The sequence below is a fragment of the Psammomys obesus genome, unplaced genomic scaffold (assembly GCF_907164565.1).
Source record: "Psammomys obesus unplaced genomic scaffold, mPsaObe1.curated_primary_1811, whole genome shotgun sequence".
Taxonomy (NCBI): domain Eukaryota; kingdom Metazoa; phylum Chordata; class Mammalia; order Rodentia; family Muridae; genus Psammomys; species Psammomys obesus.
Window position 1 is genome coordinate 3,546,793 of NW_026587216.1, and position 17,445 is coordinate 3,564,237.

Consider the following 17,445-nt stretch of genomic DNA (forward strand, 5'->3'; position numbering starts at 1 on the left):
GGAAGAAAATAAACTTTCTAGGTCCAAAAAAAGCTACATTTACAATCATAAAATAGGTCCAGCACAATGGGTCAATGTAGGTACTTGCAAAAGCCTGACAGCCTGGGTTCGACTCCCAGAACCCATATGGTGGAAGGAGAAAACTTGATTCTTGCAAGCTGCCCTTTCCTGAACACTCCTACTTTGCAGCATGCATGCATGCCAACCCCAACATACATACAATAAATACATATAAAATTTAAATAGTTTAAATTTTTAAAATTTTTAAATATTTAAAATTTAATATTTTTGAAAATAGTTTAATTAAAAAAAAAAAAAACACAAAAAGGTACTTGTTATCCAGAACAGAGGCAATTATTTCTCACATGATTTTATTCATTTAGCCTAAGGATTCATAAATCAATAAGACTTTTTAGTTGGTGGTCATTTCAATCTAACTTTTTAAAAAGTCCACGATAACACAGCATTATGCACTCATATGATATAGGCCTACTTCATCCCTTTAATAAAACTGCCTTTTGTTGATTCCACAAAAGAACCAGTTTTCTGCTGGTTACATTATCAAGAAGTACACTTTTTTTTTTTTTTTGCTTTAAACCAGCTTTTAATTTTTTTATATTATTAATTACACTTTATTCATTTTGTATCCCCCCATAAGCCCCTCCCCCTCCCCTCCCAATCCCACCCTCCCTCCCCTTTCTGCATGCATGCCCCTCCCCACGTCCATTGATAAGGAGGTTCTCCTCTCCTTTCTGATCTTAGTCTATCAGTTCTCATCAAAAGTGGCTGCATTGTCCTCTACCGTGGCCTGGTAAGGCTGTTCCCCCCTCAGGGGGAGGTGATCAAAGAGCAGGCCAATCAGATTATGTCAGAGGCAGTCCCTCTTTCCATTACTATGTAACCCACTTGGACACTGAACTGCCATGGGCTACATCTGTGCAGGGGTTCTAGGTTATCTCCATGAATAGTCCTTGGTTGGAGTATGAGTCTCTGGGAAGTTCCCTGTGTTCAAATTATCTTGTTCTGTTGCTCTGCTTGTGGAGTTCCCGTCCCCTCCAGTTCTTACTATTTCCCACTTCTTACATTAAATTCCATTCACTCTGACAAGAAGTACACTTTTACATATTTGCCTTTTTCATGTTTAAAAGATCTCAACATTCATATGGAGGAAGCAAAATTACCCTTTTGTTATTTTCAGGAGGCTTTTTTAAATTTTTTATTATTAGTTACATTTTCTTAACTCTGTATCCCAGCTGTATCCTGCTCCCTCATTCTCTCCCAATCCCACCCTCCCTCCCTCATCTCCTCCCTGTCCCTTCTCAAGTCCACTAATTGGGGAGGACCTCCTCCCCTTTCATCAAAAGCCCCTTTCAGGAGGCTTTTGAGAATCTGATTATATTAAACCAATACATTTAAATATTTGTAAAGAAGTGCTCCTTGACAGCAGCAAACATTTATAAACTTTTGTCAAAACACTAACTTTGAACTAAAATAGCTATAGGAATTAAATTTGCTTTAACCTGATAAACTGAGTCTCCAACTCACCTCACATTCTATAAGCAACCTTGACAAAGTTTTATTTTTCTTCACTTTAAATCAGGTTCCTGTGAGCCAACTGTTCCCTTGACTATAAAATGTTTTTACCTCATCCTCCAATTTTTAATGGGAAAAAATATAAACTGAGTATGTCCCTACGCCTTGCATTTGACTGCCTTAGAATGAGCAGTAACTCAAATGCATAGACAGCAACTTGGAACTCACTAGAAGTACAGCAGTCTGGTTGCCAGTGGCTGAGAAGCTATTATTTTAATGGGAACAGAATTTCAGTTTGCAAGAATGAAAAATTCTCAAAGTATATGGAAGATGATGTAGTAATGCAAATGTGATTAATGCCAGACAAGTGTACACGTTAAAATGGTGAAGATGAAAAAAACAGTCTTGGGACTGCAGCAATGGCCCAGCAGTGAAGAGTACTTACTACTTACTGCTCTTGCAGAGCAGCCAAGTTCAGTTCCCTGCACACACACGGCAGCTCACTGTCAGCTCTAACTCCAGTTCCAGAGGATCTATCACCTTCTGGCTTCTTTATGTATCTGGCACGTATATGGCACACTCATATACATGCTAGCAAAACACTCATCCACAAAAATAAGCCAATCTTTCCTTTTTAATGACGAAGATGAGGCCTGGAAAGGTGACTCGCCAAGTAGAAGCACTTGCTGGAAAGGCCTGACCTTCCGAATTCAATTCCCAGAACCCCTAAGGGTGGAGAGAATCAACTCCACAAAACTGTCCTCTGACCTCCACACACATGCGACAGCACCCACATACACACTATGCACACAATAAATAAAAACATTAATGGTGAAGATGGTCATTATAATGTACATTTTACCATAAGAAAGAAAAATCTTTCACTGCACAGTAGCAATCACATTTCAGCCTGTTTCAGGCTTCAACAAAAGACTACTGCCAAGTACGAGCCCATTTCCTAGCCCTTCTACCGTGTTGCATACACATTAACCCTATAGGTAGCACACATGCAAATAAACATCCCAAATAAAAAATACAGAGAAAAGGGTTAGGAGCAGCAGAATAGGTTAAGACTTTGTTTTGAAACTTATCTCTCATTCTCTTGAGAATTCAGTAAATTAGTTTTCTCATACCGTCCCCCTCCCAAAAAAATTCATGGACATGTCTGGCTTAAACAGTTGTTTGGGGACCAATCATCATGATTGGAACCTGCTTTAATAATATTACTATCTATCCTGCTCCTTATTATTAGAAGACCTGATAATGCTTTGGCAACCTGAAAACAAACATGCAACCTTAAGGCTGGAAAAAGTTTCACAACTCACTAAATTAAAAAAAAAACCACACTCTCTAACACTATAACATCTTTAGCTACAAGTTACCATATTCCAAAATATCCAAACTACAATGAAGCCTCATTAGAAAAACTTAAAAACACACTCTCGTCAGTCTATCCCCTTAAGTATTACATAAAACCATAACGAAAAAGAAAAGCCTTCTTGCCTTAACGCATACCTGATGAAGCTGAAGTCCTGTTAAAAGTGTCTCCATTTGCTCCAGAAGAATATTTATCCTGTAAGAAAGAAAAACAAGTTTTCTACTCTGAATAATAACATGTCATCCATTTCACAAACAGAAACTGGAGTCCCTTTTTCAGGAGAAATATATTCTAAGGCCCTCAGTGCCTGAAACCACAAGTAGTATCTAAATTTATTTGTATCTTCTCTCTCTCTCTCTCTCTCTCTCTCTCTCTCTGCCTCCCTTTCCCCCTCTCATACACACAGAAGATATGATATACTTTTCTTATACATATATACCTATAATAAGGTTTATGTATCTGGCACAGTAAGAAAATGAAACAACCATGGCAATATACTATGAAGAATCTTACTGTTCTTTACTCTTGTGCTGTGACATATATAATGCTTATATGAGATGAAGTGATGTGGATGAAAGAAATCATGTTCAGATTGTGGGCCATAAACCCATATTGTCATACAGGTAGTGTATACAGCATGGATACAGCAGACAAAGGGATGATTCACTTTCTGAGCAAGACAAGGGGGGAACAGTGGGAGGCTGTACCATGCTACTCAGAATGACATAAAATTTAAAACATCTGTTATTTACTTCTGAAATTTCCCACTTAATATTTTTCATCATAGTTAACAACTGGTAACTGAAACCATGAAAAGCAAAACTTCAGATAAAGATTGATTGCTGTATAATTGAATGCAAAAACAACAGTAAACAGTGAGGTTTTCTTGGTCACTAGTAAGGACCTCCTTACTAGTTATTCCAAGACATAGTAACTTAATGTTGTAAGTGTAACATATGAATTTATCACTTCAAATTATTAAATAATAAACTACAATCAGAGGCCAATTCTATAAACAATTTTACTGGAGTACAGCAATTCAGTAATCTATGACTCTATCAACAGCTGCAATAGTCAAGCTGTGGCTGAGACTCAAGCAGTCACAGACTAGCACTTTAAATGAAAGGTTTGCTGACCCACATACTTGAAAAGTGTGAACTATTATTAAGTAAATAAACCAATGACAATACAAAATATTGTTGGCAGAGCTCAGTATTTCACAGCACACTTACCAATACTACAACTAGAGTAGAACACAGAACAAAATCATCAGAAGGCAGGCTCACAGTAAAGACACTTATTTTAAAAACTTTCATTGTGACTAGGCATTACTAGCACTCAGGATGCTAAGACAGGAAGATGATGAGATTGAGGCCAGCTTGGGTTACATAAAATTTTGTCTCAAAAATGTTTTAAAATTATTTACCACTGTAAATAATTAAAACAAGTAAAATAAATTAGTATGCCTACACTTAAATACCTGACTTTAAAGAATAGCCATTTACACACTTAAAAGTATATGAATTCTGGGGTTGTGTTTCAAATCCAATGAAGTAGTAAATAACCAGCTACAGGTTAATCAGAATATTCATGGTTAATTTTAATTAAACTTGAGTGAGCAGTGTTGAAGACTGTCTTCAATGCCTTCAAATAATGTCTCGCGTCTTAAAGACAAGCTACGTAGATGCATGTGCAGTACTGTGGCAGTGTTATACTGACCAGCAGACTTAAGACATTCAAGTTCCGTTACAGATCAATAACTGAATACCACGTTAACTTTGAAATCTTCCAGGATTTCTCTGTGTTAATGACATCTGAGTAATTTTTTTTATCACTTCTGCACCTATAAATGTCCCTTTATCATTAATCTACTCTTTCATTTCTTAGGTAAGCTTCCTCCAAGTAAAAATCCAGACTATAGCTCTGAAATTCATGTATGAGAATACAACATGTATAATTTAAGAATGAAGCGACCTAAACTTATAGATATCACTGTAGTCAAGTGACAGCATTACAAAGTCACAACCTTCCTTCAGATAAGTTCATTTAAGTACCAAAGTTGGAAAGAGTGCACCAAGGTGGCTCTCTATTCAACTAGCAGTTCTCTAAAATCTTTTTCACAGAAGGAACTAAGCAACGTTTAAAACTTATATGTAGCTCAAGAACCATCCACTATTTTCCAAAGTTGTTATTAAAAGCAAAAACATAACAGTGTTACTGAAATGCTCTGGAAAACCGGTATAATAAAAAAGCCAGATACTAACTAAGAATGATCCAACCAGCCCTAACAACGAACAGGATACTATCAGGGAAACAGAGCAAAAATCTTACTGGTTTAATGTATCTAAATCAATAAATGGTAACGGTACATTTCTGCAGAAAACTGTGCATTTTATTACTATATTTTGCCTCAAGCTATGAAATTTAATATTCATATATATTTAACTTACAAATTCCAAGGCAAATTGTGAAATAGTCACATGCTCACAGTAGATAAAAATGACTGTAAATTTAGGATGTTCTTTATACTACTCTAATTCATCCATATTTTAAGTTTGGTTTTTCCAAAATATTTTTAAAGGAAAACTCTACTCCATCTAATCATTAACTCAGATTATCCTCCTAGTGTTCTCCAGCTGTTGCCCACTTCTCTGTCTTACTTAAAACGTTTACAGCTGCTGCCTCCCTTATTTCCTTCAAGATATGCCCAACCCAGCTTCCACACACTTCTGACCTGAAATGCTTTTTCTTAATTTATTCTTCTCTCATACAGTACATTCAAAACCCAGCCTGCTCCTCCCTTCCTTCCAATCCCCTCTCTCATCTTCCCTCTCCCTTAGGATCCACTGCTCCTCCCTTGTCCTTCAGAAAAGAGCATGCCTCCCTGTGGTATATCAACTGAACACAGCCTAACAAAATGCAGTAAGACTAGAAATAAACCCTCATAATCAAGGCTAGACAAGGCAATCCAGTAGGAGAAAAAAGGTTCCACAAGCAGGCAAAAGTGAGAGACATCCCAACTCCCACTGTTAGGAGTCCAACAAAAATTCCAAGCTAAACAACCACAGCTTGTATGCAGAGAGCTTTCTAATAAGGGAAATAACTCTGCAATAAAATTATCACTGTGTATCTCTACCAAATGTACAGCAGTATTTCAGAGAGCTTTTACTTTCCATAGTTTGTTTTGTTTCATTCTGTTTTTTGTTTTGTTTTTTGAGACAGATCTGTATATTATAGCACGCACGGATTATGACCTGGTGACCTTCCTGGTTGGGAAGGAGGTATATTATAAATACAAAACTGATGTGTGGCTATCTCTCAGGCAGTACAGAAAGAATAGCCAGAGCTATTTGGAGGAGTCCAAAGCTGCCATAGCAAAAAAAAAAAAAAAAGGGGGAAAGCCTTGCCAATTACAAGGAGAGAAGCTGTAAACTGGTGCAGCCTGGAGGTTTAGGGTAGTGAGGAGGGGTTTGTGAGCTCCCAGGGTGGCATTGGTATGCGTTACAGGTACATGTTAATAAGGACCTAAACAGGTATGCGCTAGTAAGGAACTAGATGTTCCATTTGTCAGAGAGAGGAGATAAGGGAGGTGGCTCCTCTGGCAGGCAGGACCCATTTCACAGGTTCCCGAGGAATGCTGAATGTAAGCTTCTATCTGCACCACCTATCCTCCTGTTTACCCTGTCAAGAGCCCAGCCTGAGCTGAGCCCACAGAGTCATTATGGACATTGCCAGTGGCACTGCCACTTTGAGGTTTGGGGGTTGGGCCCTAACCCCCAACTACAACTAGAGTTGTAGTGTGCAACTCTCCATCTGGTCTCCATGACACTCTTACTCTACCTGATTTTACCCAAGCTCACAGCTTTAAATCCCACTAACAGATAATTATTCAACTTTTATGTATGGGCCCAATCCTTTTAATAAAAAAATTAATTGGCTGCCATCCTTTTTAATACCTAAAATTAGCCTGCAGGCCCCACCTGCCCAAGGTCCGGGCAACCTCCTGGGATGCTTGGGAGTTGTAGTTCTTGGAATACAATAAAAGCCTCATGGAAAAGTGGACTAAAGGTCTGTCTCTATAAACCCTTCAACACGTGTGTCCCAGCCACTGAGCTGGGAAATTCCAGGGAGTGGGCCTAACCAAAGGCCATGTCTTGGTCAGTATTTAACAAATTTGGTCCAAAATGGTAGAATTGGCTTTTCTACAGCAAATCTCAGGATTAACACCTTTTGTGTCCATGTCTTCACATGCAAAGAAGGCACTGAATGTAAAAAACAGATTTTTCTCTTTTTTCTTCCCAAATTTGTTCACCCTCTATAAAAGCCCCATTTCATGAAACAGCAAATCACCAACTTAGAGTTTAAGTTATAGAACACAGTCATCATTCTTGATCCCTTTCCTTCATTACCCAAATCTATTCCATTCAGTCCTACCAACTTTATGTGCTCAACTACTTTCAGTTGAGCACATACTTTCTCTTTCTTTTTCTGACATCAGATTGTACCGCTGTCTTATCTCATTGTGCTTTAGTCATACTGGCTACCTAAGTTGCATAATGGCCACCCACAGACATCAAGTCCTAATCCTGGCATTTGTTATGGTTTTTGTCATTTGAGAATTTCATATGTGCATACAATGTGTTTTTTAAATTAATTTATTTTTTATTAATCACAGTTCCAATCCCACTTTCCCTCCCTCTTCTCCTCCCCTCCCCCTCCCCCAGTACACTGATAGGGGAGGTCCGCCTCCCCTTCCATCTGATCTTAGTCTATCAGTTCTCATCAGGAGTCGCTGTATTGTCTACCTGTATGATGTGGTAAGGCTCCACACCCCACAGGGGAAGGTGATCAAAGAGCCACCCACTGAGTTCATGTCAGAGACAGCCCCTGTTTCCCATTACTAGGGTACCCACTTGGAGACTGAGCTGCCATGGGCTACATCTGTGCAGGGGTTCTCAGACAATTAGGAATAGTGCTTCCTAAGATCCAGCTACACTACTCATACGCATATATCCAAAAGATGCTCAAGTATACAACAAGGACATTTTCTCAATCATGTTCGTAGCACCTTTATTTAAAATAGCCAGAACCTGGAAACAACCCAGATGTCCCTCAGTTGAGGAATGGATACAGAAACTGTGATACATTTACACAATGGAACACTATCCAGCAATTAAAAACAAGGAAATCATGAAATTTACAGGCAGATGGTGGGAACTAGAAAAGATTATCCTGAGTGAGGTATCCCAGAAGCAAAAGACACACATGGTATATACTCACTTATAAGTGAATATTAGACATATAATATAGGATAAACATACTAAAAGCATACAGTGTGTTTTGATCAAATCCAGCCCCAATTCCCTCCCCTTCAATTTCTCATCTATCCTCACACCACCACTGCTTTTTCCTCCCAACTTTATGTGATATTTAGAAAGCCCCTGAGTACTTATACTAGGTAAGTCCACTTACATACTAATGTAGCCAATGCACAAGTAGCCTCTCAGGGGCTGCTTCCCTGAAAAAAAAAAAAGAACTGACTCTCCCTCCCCCTGAAGAGAACTGCCAGCAACTTCTCAGCTAGGGATGAGTCCCTGTCCCATCCATGCTGCTAATCCTAAGAATAAATACCTTATTTAAAAGAGGATCATAACAGATATAATTAAAGATTCTGATATAGAACTATCCTAGATTATCCACTTGAGTCTTAACGTGTCATCGCAGGTGTGATTAAGAGAGAAGTAATGGGAAAACAGACAAACACAGACACACACAACAATGGTGCCAGGGGCTTGGGGTAACACAAACACAAACCACAAGCCAAAGACTGTCTACATGCAACAGATGCTAGACGCTACAAAGATTCTCTCCTAGAACCTCCAAAGGGAGGACAGACCTGCAGGCACCTTCATCTCTAACTTCTGGCTTCAAGGATGAGAGAAAAAGCTTAAGTTGTTTTACATTACCCAGTTTAAGATGACCTGTTACAGAAGCACTCTGAAAGTAACACAGCTGCCTTCCTAATGTCCTAGTATACTGCTTGCTTCCTCCCGAGTCCTTTGCACCTGATGTCCTGTTAAGACTCCTTCAAATCTAACCAGCTAATAACTTCAGGAAGCCACCCCTCTCCACTTGATCTAAGACTACCCCAACATAACAGGCTCACACTCCTCCATTTTTATGGCTCTCTACTGTGCAGATTTAGTTGATTCTCAAATGTGTTTACTGTGTCTCCTAAAATGTCTGAAAGAAAGTATTTTATGTCCAGCACCATTTAAAGCACTCAGGATTAAGTAAAAATATGCTGAATAAATCATAGATCATGTTATTCATTTACTTTTAGAACACCTAGCTAACTACAAGCCATTTGTAGTCTCTTGACCCACTCAAACACATTAATATAGAAATTTGAAAATATTTATCCCATAAAGATTCTCTCTTAAGCTATAAATAACTTTTGATGAATATATTTCTGTTTACCTGTATTCTTACTGTTAATTCTGAGATGTCATCTACTAATTTATTTTTTTATTTCATCATCTATTACTGCTACTGTTGCTTAATAAAATTATAATTATAAAGAGTTTAAATTTTTTCACTTCACTTTCAGGAGCTTTTTTCATCCTGAAATGTATCAAAAAGGCAAACTTGCCTTACACAGAAATGATTATTTAGAATTACTCTCAGTTAACAAAAAGCATCATTGTACAGTAATCAAACTGAGTACCTAATACATTCATCCCAATAAGACAACAATGTACAAATGTGCAGCAACTGTGATTTCTGAACTATATTGCTAAATAGTTTTTCATAATTTCACACCTTTTATTCTATCCTTCAGTGATACATTCCCTTCCAAATCTAGATGTGGGAAGTACCAAGAGCTTTCAGAACACTACTCTACTATTTCAAAGTATATAAGCATATATTATTATATCTCAAAGAATGCTCATTAAAGTTCTGACCACAGATACTATATAAGATAATATTAGCACAAGACTATTTCAAAACCACTATTAAGTTCAAAATGGAAATGAAAATTCAGTGGAAACAATCAAAAGTGTCTTAAAATCTGAATAAAAGACCTTCAGTTTTCCGCCATAAAAAATGTTATTTATTCTTAGCCTCTGCACTTTTTACTCAAGGAATCAACAATGTATTTTGTTCCTTCAAGTCAACAAAGCCAAGTTACTAACTGTAAAGCCAGCAAAAGGTATCAAGTGTGAAGACCAATCAAAGAAACTTATTACAAACTGGCTCCATATGATGATATGAAATCATAAGTTACAATTATCAATTTAGCATTCTTGATGTCAGGGTACGTGGTTATATTACTGAAAAGTAGAGAGATTCCAAAAAGGTACATTTCAAAGATCTAACAACCTGCCAATTTGATAGCTCATGCCTATAATCCCTGCATTTAGAGGCTAAAGGAGGAGAAAGGGGAGGGGGAATAGAGTGAGGAGGAGAAAAGGAAGGAAAGGGGAGGAGAGAGAGAGGAAGGGGGAGCAGAAATTTAATAGCCACCCAACTTCAGAAACAGTGCAGAAATATATACAACCTACTCCACAGTGCAGCATGCTGTTTAAAGAACATTTCATGACAAAAAAAAAAAAATCTGTAAGAAAAGTCAGGCAGATGACTCACAAAGTCCAAGTAGAATAGAGTCTTTATCAGCAAATTAAATTTTTATTATATAAATCTATTAAGAACTAGAAGGAATGGGCAACAGTGGGGCACACCTTTAATCTCAGCACTCAGGAGGCAAAGGCAGGTGGATCTCTGTGAGTTGGAGGCCAGCCTGGTCTACACAGCAAGTTCCAGGACAGCCAGGACAGAGAAATCTTGTCTCAAACCCCACTCCCGCAAAACCAAAAACAAACAAACACAACCAGAAAGAACAAGTCATTGAATATTCTCTGGACTAACATTCCCATTTTTGGAAAAGAAAACCCCAAATTAAATAAACAAGCCATAGATACCAATGATAATATAATAACAAAAACTTGTGACTGTCTTAAACACCCAAAGGAAAATCACATATCTCAGTACATTCTTTTGAACAAAATATAATACTGTAGAAATTGTTTTTAAGAAATTCATAATTAGTGCTGAAGTAAAAAAATCAAAATTGTTGCTATACTCATCATTAAAACTATGTAAAATATTTTTGAAAAACAAATACTAAAAATTTAACAAGAGAGCAAGACTTTTAGGCAATTTGTCTCTCTCCCCAAAAACGTTATAAAGATAACTATTAAAATATAACATACACTAACGGTGATCATTTCCAAGGCAAGAAATATTACACATTCAGATTATTATTTGGGGTATTTGAATTCAAAACCCACCTATCAACTGACCCCAGTTAGATTCAATGCACTGAATGTTTTATATTTGTGTAAAATAAGCATTTCAGCAGGAGATCACTTAAAATCAGAAATGTCATACACACAAAATTCCTAATGTGAGAGAACTTCTGCAAAAGCAGTATCTTATAAAGTGCCTTCCATCGATATGAAACTCCAAAGCTCCTTCTTTGGAGTTACAATTTTAATTCCCCAAATGCCATTCAGAAAAAAGAATATTTTATAGTCCAATTCATTCTCAATGAGCTCCTTATGTAACAATACTTTTCAGAATTCAAAGTACCACCCAGAACCAAATCATTATTTCCAATTTTCTCTATACAAGTTATCTGTCAAGAGTTTCTAGCTCATTGATACAAGCTTGTGTGCACCTGTAAGTCCTAAATCATTAAGATTTGAATTACATTCGTAGTATTACAGCTTTTGCTTGTGATTATCACATTTCCATGTATACATTATTCAACCTGAAGGATAGCCTGCTTTTCTCATTCCCTATAAAACAAGTAATAAAGGTCACATGCAGAGAAACACTGAAATGGGCTATAATATCTTAGAACTTCCTCACCAGTTTAATTTTTAAATGAAAGAAAGGATGATAGGGGGTAGGGGTGTACACAGTGGGAGATCTAAGAGGAGAGGAGCAGAGCAGCAATCAGGATGTAAAGTGAGTAAGTAAAAAAATTTAAAATCCACAACATTTAATGACTCTCAACTATTAAGTTTTATTACCTTTTCAAATACAGGAACATAGGGAGACACATGAGGTTTGAGGATTTCTGCTTCCCAATCTTCATCTCCCATGGTAGCTTCAGGTCCCTTAAGAAAACAAAAACAAACAAAAAAAAAGCATTTTTGGCCACAGACACATCCGAATCCTTCTCTTTCAATTATGGGGCTGTGGTATAGGTCAAAGACAATAAATGAGGCACAAGGCACTGGGACGGGCAATCAACACCACAAAATAGTAATATATAAAGATTATCTTTTTGTCCCTACACACCACTTGAAACTACTAAACCAACGTGATGATCTTAGAAGCCTTTGGCTTCTTTCCTAAGGGCGATCTGAACAGCCAGCATTTTTATCTTTCAAAGGCTGAATCATTCGAGCAATCCCCATGTCTGCAGGAGTGCCTAGGCTTGTCCAAAATCTGTTCTCCCTCAAAGGACTACCCCAATGCTGTATAGGAGCCGGGTGGGTAGTTTCTGAGATAATATTCATGGGATTCCCCTTTGGGGCCGCTCATGGGCAGACAGGACGTCGAGGCCTTTGGAGACTGGAAGGGGAGAACGGACAGGATCGCCTGACTCCCTTCAACGCGGGGCGTCGAGGAGGCGTGCTCACCACAAACACCGTTTCTCGTGAGAAATGGCCGCCTGGGCGCTAAGCAGAAGGTTCCTTGGGCCTCCTTCCCCTGCGGGCCTCAAATCTTCACACCCGCTCCGCTCGGCATGGAGACGCAGGTCGGAGCGGGAAGGCCCCGGAGGCCACCCTCAAACCCCGCGCAGGCCCATGTGTGCGGCCCCCGGAGGCCGCTGGGCCCGGCTAGGGCGCCCGGGGCCACGGTCTACAGCGAGAAGAAGGCGGCCAGCCCACTCACCTCTCCGCTCCAGGCTTCCTGGGCTCCTCGCGGCCACCGACGCGGCTTAAACGGCTGCACGTGCGGACGCCTGGACGCCGAGTGCGTCAGGGGCGCGGGCCGACAACAAATAGCACCAGGCGACCGGGCCCACCAGCCAATCAGCGCCCGGGGCGCGCGGCTTCCCGCCCCACGGAGGCCTGCGCAGTCCCAGCCCTTGGGGAGGCCGAGGCCGGGGCTGTGCGGGTCTCTCGGCTCTGTGGCCCGTTAGGCCTACGGGAGTGGGCTGACCCTGCGCCGGCCGCTCACTGCATCCCGTCTCTCTCTCTCTCCTGCCACCCCCGGAGGCTCAGCGGCTCCATTTTTCTCTGGGGGCGGGGAGGGTGTGTGTGTGAGAAGGGGTATGGGACTCGGGAGGCAGAGGCAGGCGAGTCTCTGGGTTCGAGGACAGCCTGGACTACAGAACAAATTCCAGGACAGTTAGGGCTACGCAGAGAAACCCTGTCTTGAAAAATCAAAGCGGGGGGGGGGGGGGGACGACACAAAACTGGGAGCCATGGAAATGCCCTCTCTCCTTGCCCTTCAGGTCTCCTCTGTTGACCTCTCACAGTGCCGGGCTTGGCTCTTCTGGGTCGAAATGTCTGAAGCACTCGCATTATAACTGAGATATCCACTTTCCTCCATTCCTCTACTAAAAGTTATCAAGAAAGCTAGAATGTGGGAAGAAAACAGTCCCTCGCAGGAGAGGAAGAAATGGCTGTTTGCCAAGGCCTGGATTTGGGGTTCATCTCGGCATGCCCGAGGGCACATTCAGCATTTAAAGCACTCATTAACTAGATCTGCTTGTTCTGTCCACGGCTCTCTCTCTCAGAAAGAAAAATCCTTCAATGTTTTTCCCAATAAGCCCCAGAAGTGTAACAATCAAATGTATGGAAAGCACAGTTCTTGTTTTTATTTTATTTCCATCATTTTCCTTTCTCTGAATCTTTGAAGAAATTTCTAGATAACTCAGTCAGGAACGCAAATCCCAATACAATCTGATGTAAAAGATGAACTCCAGCTGAAGCTTTAAACTTCCATTTCTAGAACCACCTGTCTGTTTCAGCACCAAAAACATCTTAGCACTTGCCTAGTAAGCTCTACAGTCTGCCAATTAGGCTGAATTGTTTTTTTAAAAGCTATGTTTAACAAAGGCTAAACCACAAAATAGTTTAACAGAACTGTCACTTAAAATGTGAACAAACTTCCTAAAAGGAACATATTTTTAAACAAATGTTCTTTGCTATGCACTTTTGGAGTGAACAGGGTTCCCTGCTAGGTCCAGAGACAGCACATCCCTGTAACCATTGCTTGGGAGACACAGGCAGGAAGACCAGGAGCTCAGTTGCACAGCTAGTTCAAGGCCAACCTATGCAACTTAACACCCAGCCTCAAAAGCCAAACATAACTAATAATAAGGCAAAGGCCAGTAAGATGTACCTGACAACCTAAGGACTTGAGCCTGACCCCTGAGGCCCACGTAAGGAGGAAACTGTCCTCTGACCTCCACTCACGCACCACCACCTGAACACCCCCTCCCCCCAGAGAATAAACAAATGTAACAAGTTTTTAAAATGAAGACCAAAAGATTGAAGCTTTTGAACACTGAGGTCATCACCAGCATTTGGCTGGAAATTCAACATTGGAGGGAAAGCGTGGTTGGAGTTGGGGAAACAGCAGTAAGTCCAAAAGACATATTACCACAATTTTCTTTTTCCAAATATAAGAAAACAGGAACCATGAGTGAGGGAACCTGGCAAACACTACCTCAACTACATGAGCTGAGTTCACAGCACTTTTAATGCTGATTGGAACTTGAATCATCTGACAGCTTAATATCAGCTTTTTTTCTTCTTCTTCTTTTTGGCATTGTCAGAGCTTGAACCTAGGAAGTAGAGCATGCCAGACAAGCTCTCTACCACTAAGCTATATCTCAGGCCCCAATATCGATTTGTTTAAACATCCAAGGTGGCTTCTTTTCTCGGGCATCTGGTGCTGGGATGGCCAGAACAATTGAATGCTGGTCAAACCTATTTCTCTACAAGCGGCTGGCTTGAGTTTTGAAGGTTCCTGGACAATCTCAGTCAGGCTCTGGAAGGTTGCTGCTCCAGGCAGCACTTCAACTGGACACACGTCACAGACATCACTCCAAGAAACCAGGGCAATAGCTGCAAGGCTCCTTTACCTTCTAGCATAAGAAGTTAAATAATTATATTTTGGACAATTAACTCCTTATGAGAAAGTCACAAGGCCAGTTCAGACTTGTGAATGTCGGCCTACAGAATACCATGAAAACTGGAGGTATAGTTTATTGAAGAAGCTGGAACTTGACTATGGTTGATCTCATAGTTGCATTAATTAACTCCTGTGATGTTCTCAAGTCCCTTTCATATCCCCAGTAACTTATTTCCCTTTTTAATGTTGTTCCAAAGCTACCATACATGTATTTATTCCAATTAATTCTTTCTCTTCTATTTTCAAATAGCTTATCTTGGAGTTCATTCACTCTCTCAATTACTTGTAATTTGGCTTCTTTTGTTTTTGTTTTCAGAAATTGAAGCCAGCAAGCTTATTTTTTCAGCCTACAGTTTCCAACGCTAGATGGCACCAAAATCCAGGCTGCCTGGGGCAGAAGGCAATCCAAGCTTAGGTTTTCCCTAAAGCCACAGCTGTTATTAGAGAGCTTTAATAAGGGGTAGTATATGCACACAAACCTCTGCCTGGGGCTTGCATAGGCTTACTCGTGCCTTCCAAAGTCATCAGTCTGTGGTTATGAACTATAGAATTCCATGAAGCCCTAGAAAGAATCGCCAGCTGGTTCCTACTCCAGAACTGTGGCTGTGTGAATGCTGTCATGCTGAGCCCACAATCCGTCCAAGAGCTGGCAGTATAGCAAAATGAGACAAGCCCATCATGCTACAGTGTGTAACCCTGGATAGTTGTGCTACAGGTTAGGAATGGGTGGTGGCAACAGTCCCTCAGGGACTCTAAAAGGCTGGCACTGAGATTCTTGCTTCCAGGCTTTCCTACCCAGTAGGCAGTCTTGTTTTCTATTCTAAAAGCTGAGATTGTGGGGAAAAGATTTCTAGCTGCAGTCTTGGTCATCTCACTATCACTGGTCCAGCAGCGCCATCTGCAGCTACAAGCCTGGACCACAGGAGGCACAGGGTTCCACCCGGGACTGAGATCAGCGTGATAGCTTCATTCTGATTCAGGTCAGAGGTCAGGATTTAATTCCTTCTCCATCCCCAAAAGTGGAGGTATCACTCTCCATGAAGCTTGGAATTATGGGAGGGGCAATATAGGCCTCGGCATCTTTTCAGTGTGCCTTTGCCTGTTATACTAAAATCAACCTTATGACATTATGACATGTGTCATGTACAAATGTGTTGGGCCTTACCTACAGCGATCCTGGAATGCAGAAAAACCCTAGGGCCACAGGCTAGACGAACAGGTTAGAACACCTGTAGGGAAGTAACTGATATATAATCTTACCTAGCTGCCATCGGGATCTGGCTCCCCGAAGCGGACAGCATTTAAACACAACCACACAAAACAAGGATCTCTGAGAACCGTGTGCCACCTGATATGTCATAGTGGGAAGTAGAAAACATTGTATGTGGAGGCTTGACTTCAAAATTCAACTTTAGATACAATCAAACTTTTAGATTTAACTCCCAGTCCATGGCAAACAGAAGAAACAGATGTTATGTTTCACCACAGATGCAGATTCAACAAAATTCAAAATGCAGGAAACGTTACTGGAAAAAAAAATACCTCAGGAGATAAGAGACAAATCAAAGACATGTGACTCCAGATTCTAACCAACTATAAAGTTTATAATATGAAACAAGAAATTGGGGAGGGCATGGTGGCTCATGTCTTAATAATCTAGCACTCAGGAGGCAGAGGCAGGAAGATCTCTAAGAGTTTGAGACCAGTCTGGTCTACACAGCAGGTTCCAGGCCAGTAAGGGTTACAGAGTGAGAACCTATCTCAAAAAAAAAAAAAAAATCAGTATATTTTGATTGTATGTGTGTGTACACGCGTAACATGCATGCTCATATGTGTGAGAGCATGTGTATATGCTCATATGCATGGAAGCCTTGAACAACCTTAACAACTTAGGACAGGGTCTCTCATTGATCTGGAGATTGCCAAGGTGGCCAGCCTGGGGACCCACCTGTCTCTCTAGTTCCAGAACTGGGATTACAAGCACATGCCATCATGAGCCTAAACTCTTTTTAAAATGTGGTTTTGGGGGATTAAATTGAAGTCTCTGTGCTTTTGTGGCAAGCACTTAACCAAATGAGCTGTCTCCACAGCTTCAGGAAACGTATTAACTGACTAAATACTAAATGATGCTAAGCAAATATTAATGTTTTTGATATATTTTTGTTAAGTCTCCCTGATAGGAAAATTTTCTTTTTTCTCTGAATTCTAGTCTGAAAAAAGACAATTTTAGGAACAAGAATACTATCAGCAAAGTAACTTGTATCTCCCTTAAAGACAACATTCATTCAGTCAACCTACTTGGAATTATCAAG

At 40.2% G+C, this 17,445-nt stretch overlaps 1 protein-coding gene across 3 annotated transcripts in view; it reads right to left on the reverse strand.

The window, feature by feature from the left end:
* The window catches only part of Ddx4 (DEAD-box helicase 4), a 65,892-nt gene extending 53,811 nt beyond the window's left edge, over positions 1–12,081 (reverse strand). For all 3 annotated transcript variants that reach the window (XM_055603415.1, XM_055603416.1, XM_055603414.1), the window contains exons 1-2: positions 12,010–12,081; positions 3,049–3,106 (exon numbers count right to left, since the gene is read on the reverse strand). In XM_055603415.1, the coding sequence (XP_055459390.1) occupies positions 3,049–3,106; positions 12,010–12,081 (130 nt within the window). The remainder of the gene's footprint in view (positions 1–3,048; positions 3,107–12,009) is intronic.
* Between the last annotated feature and the right edge of the window lie 5,364 nt (positions 12,082–17,445).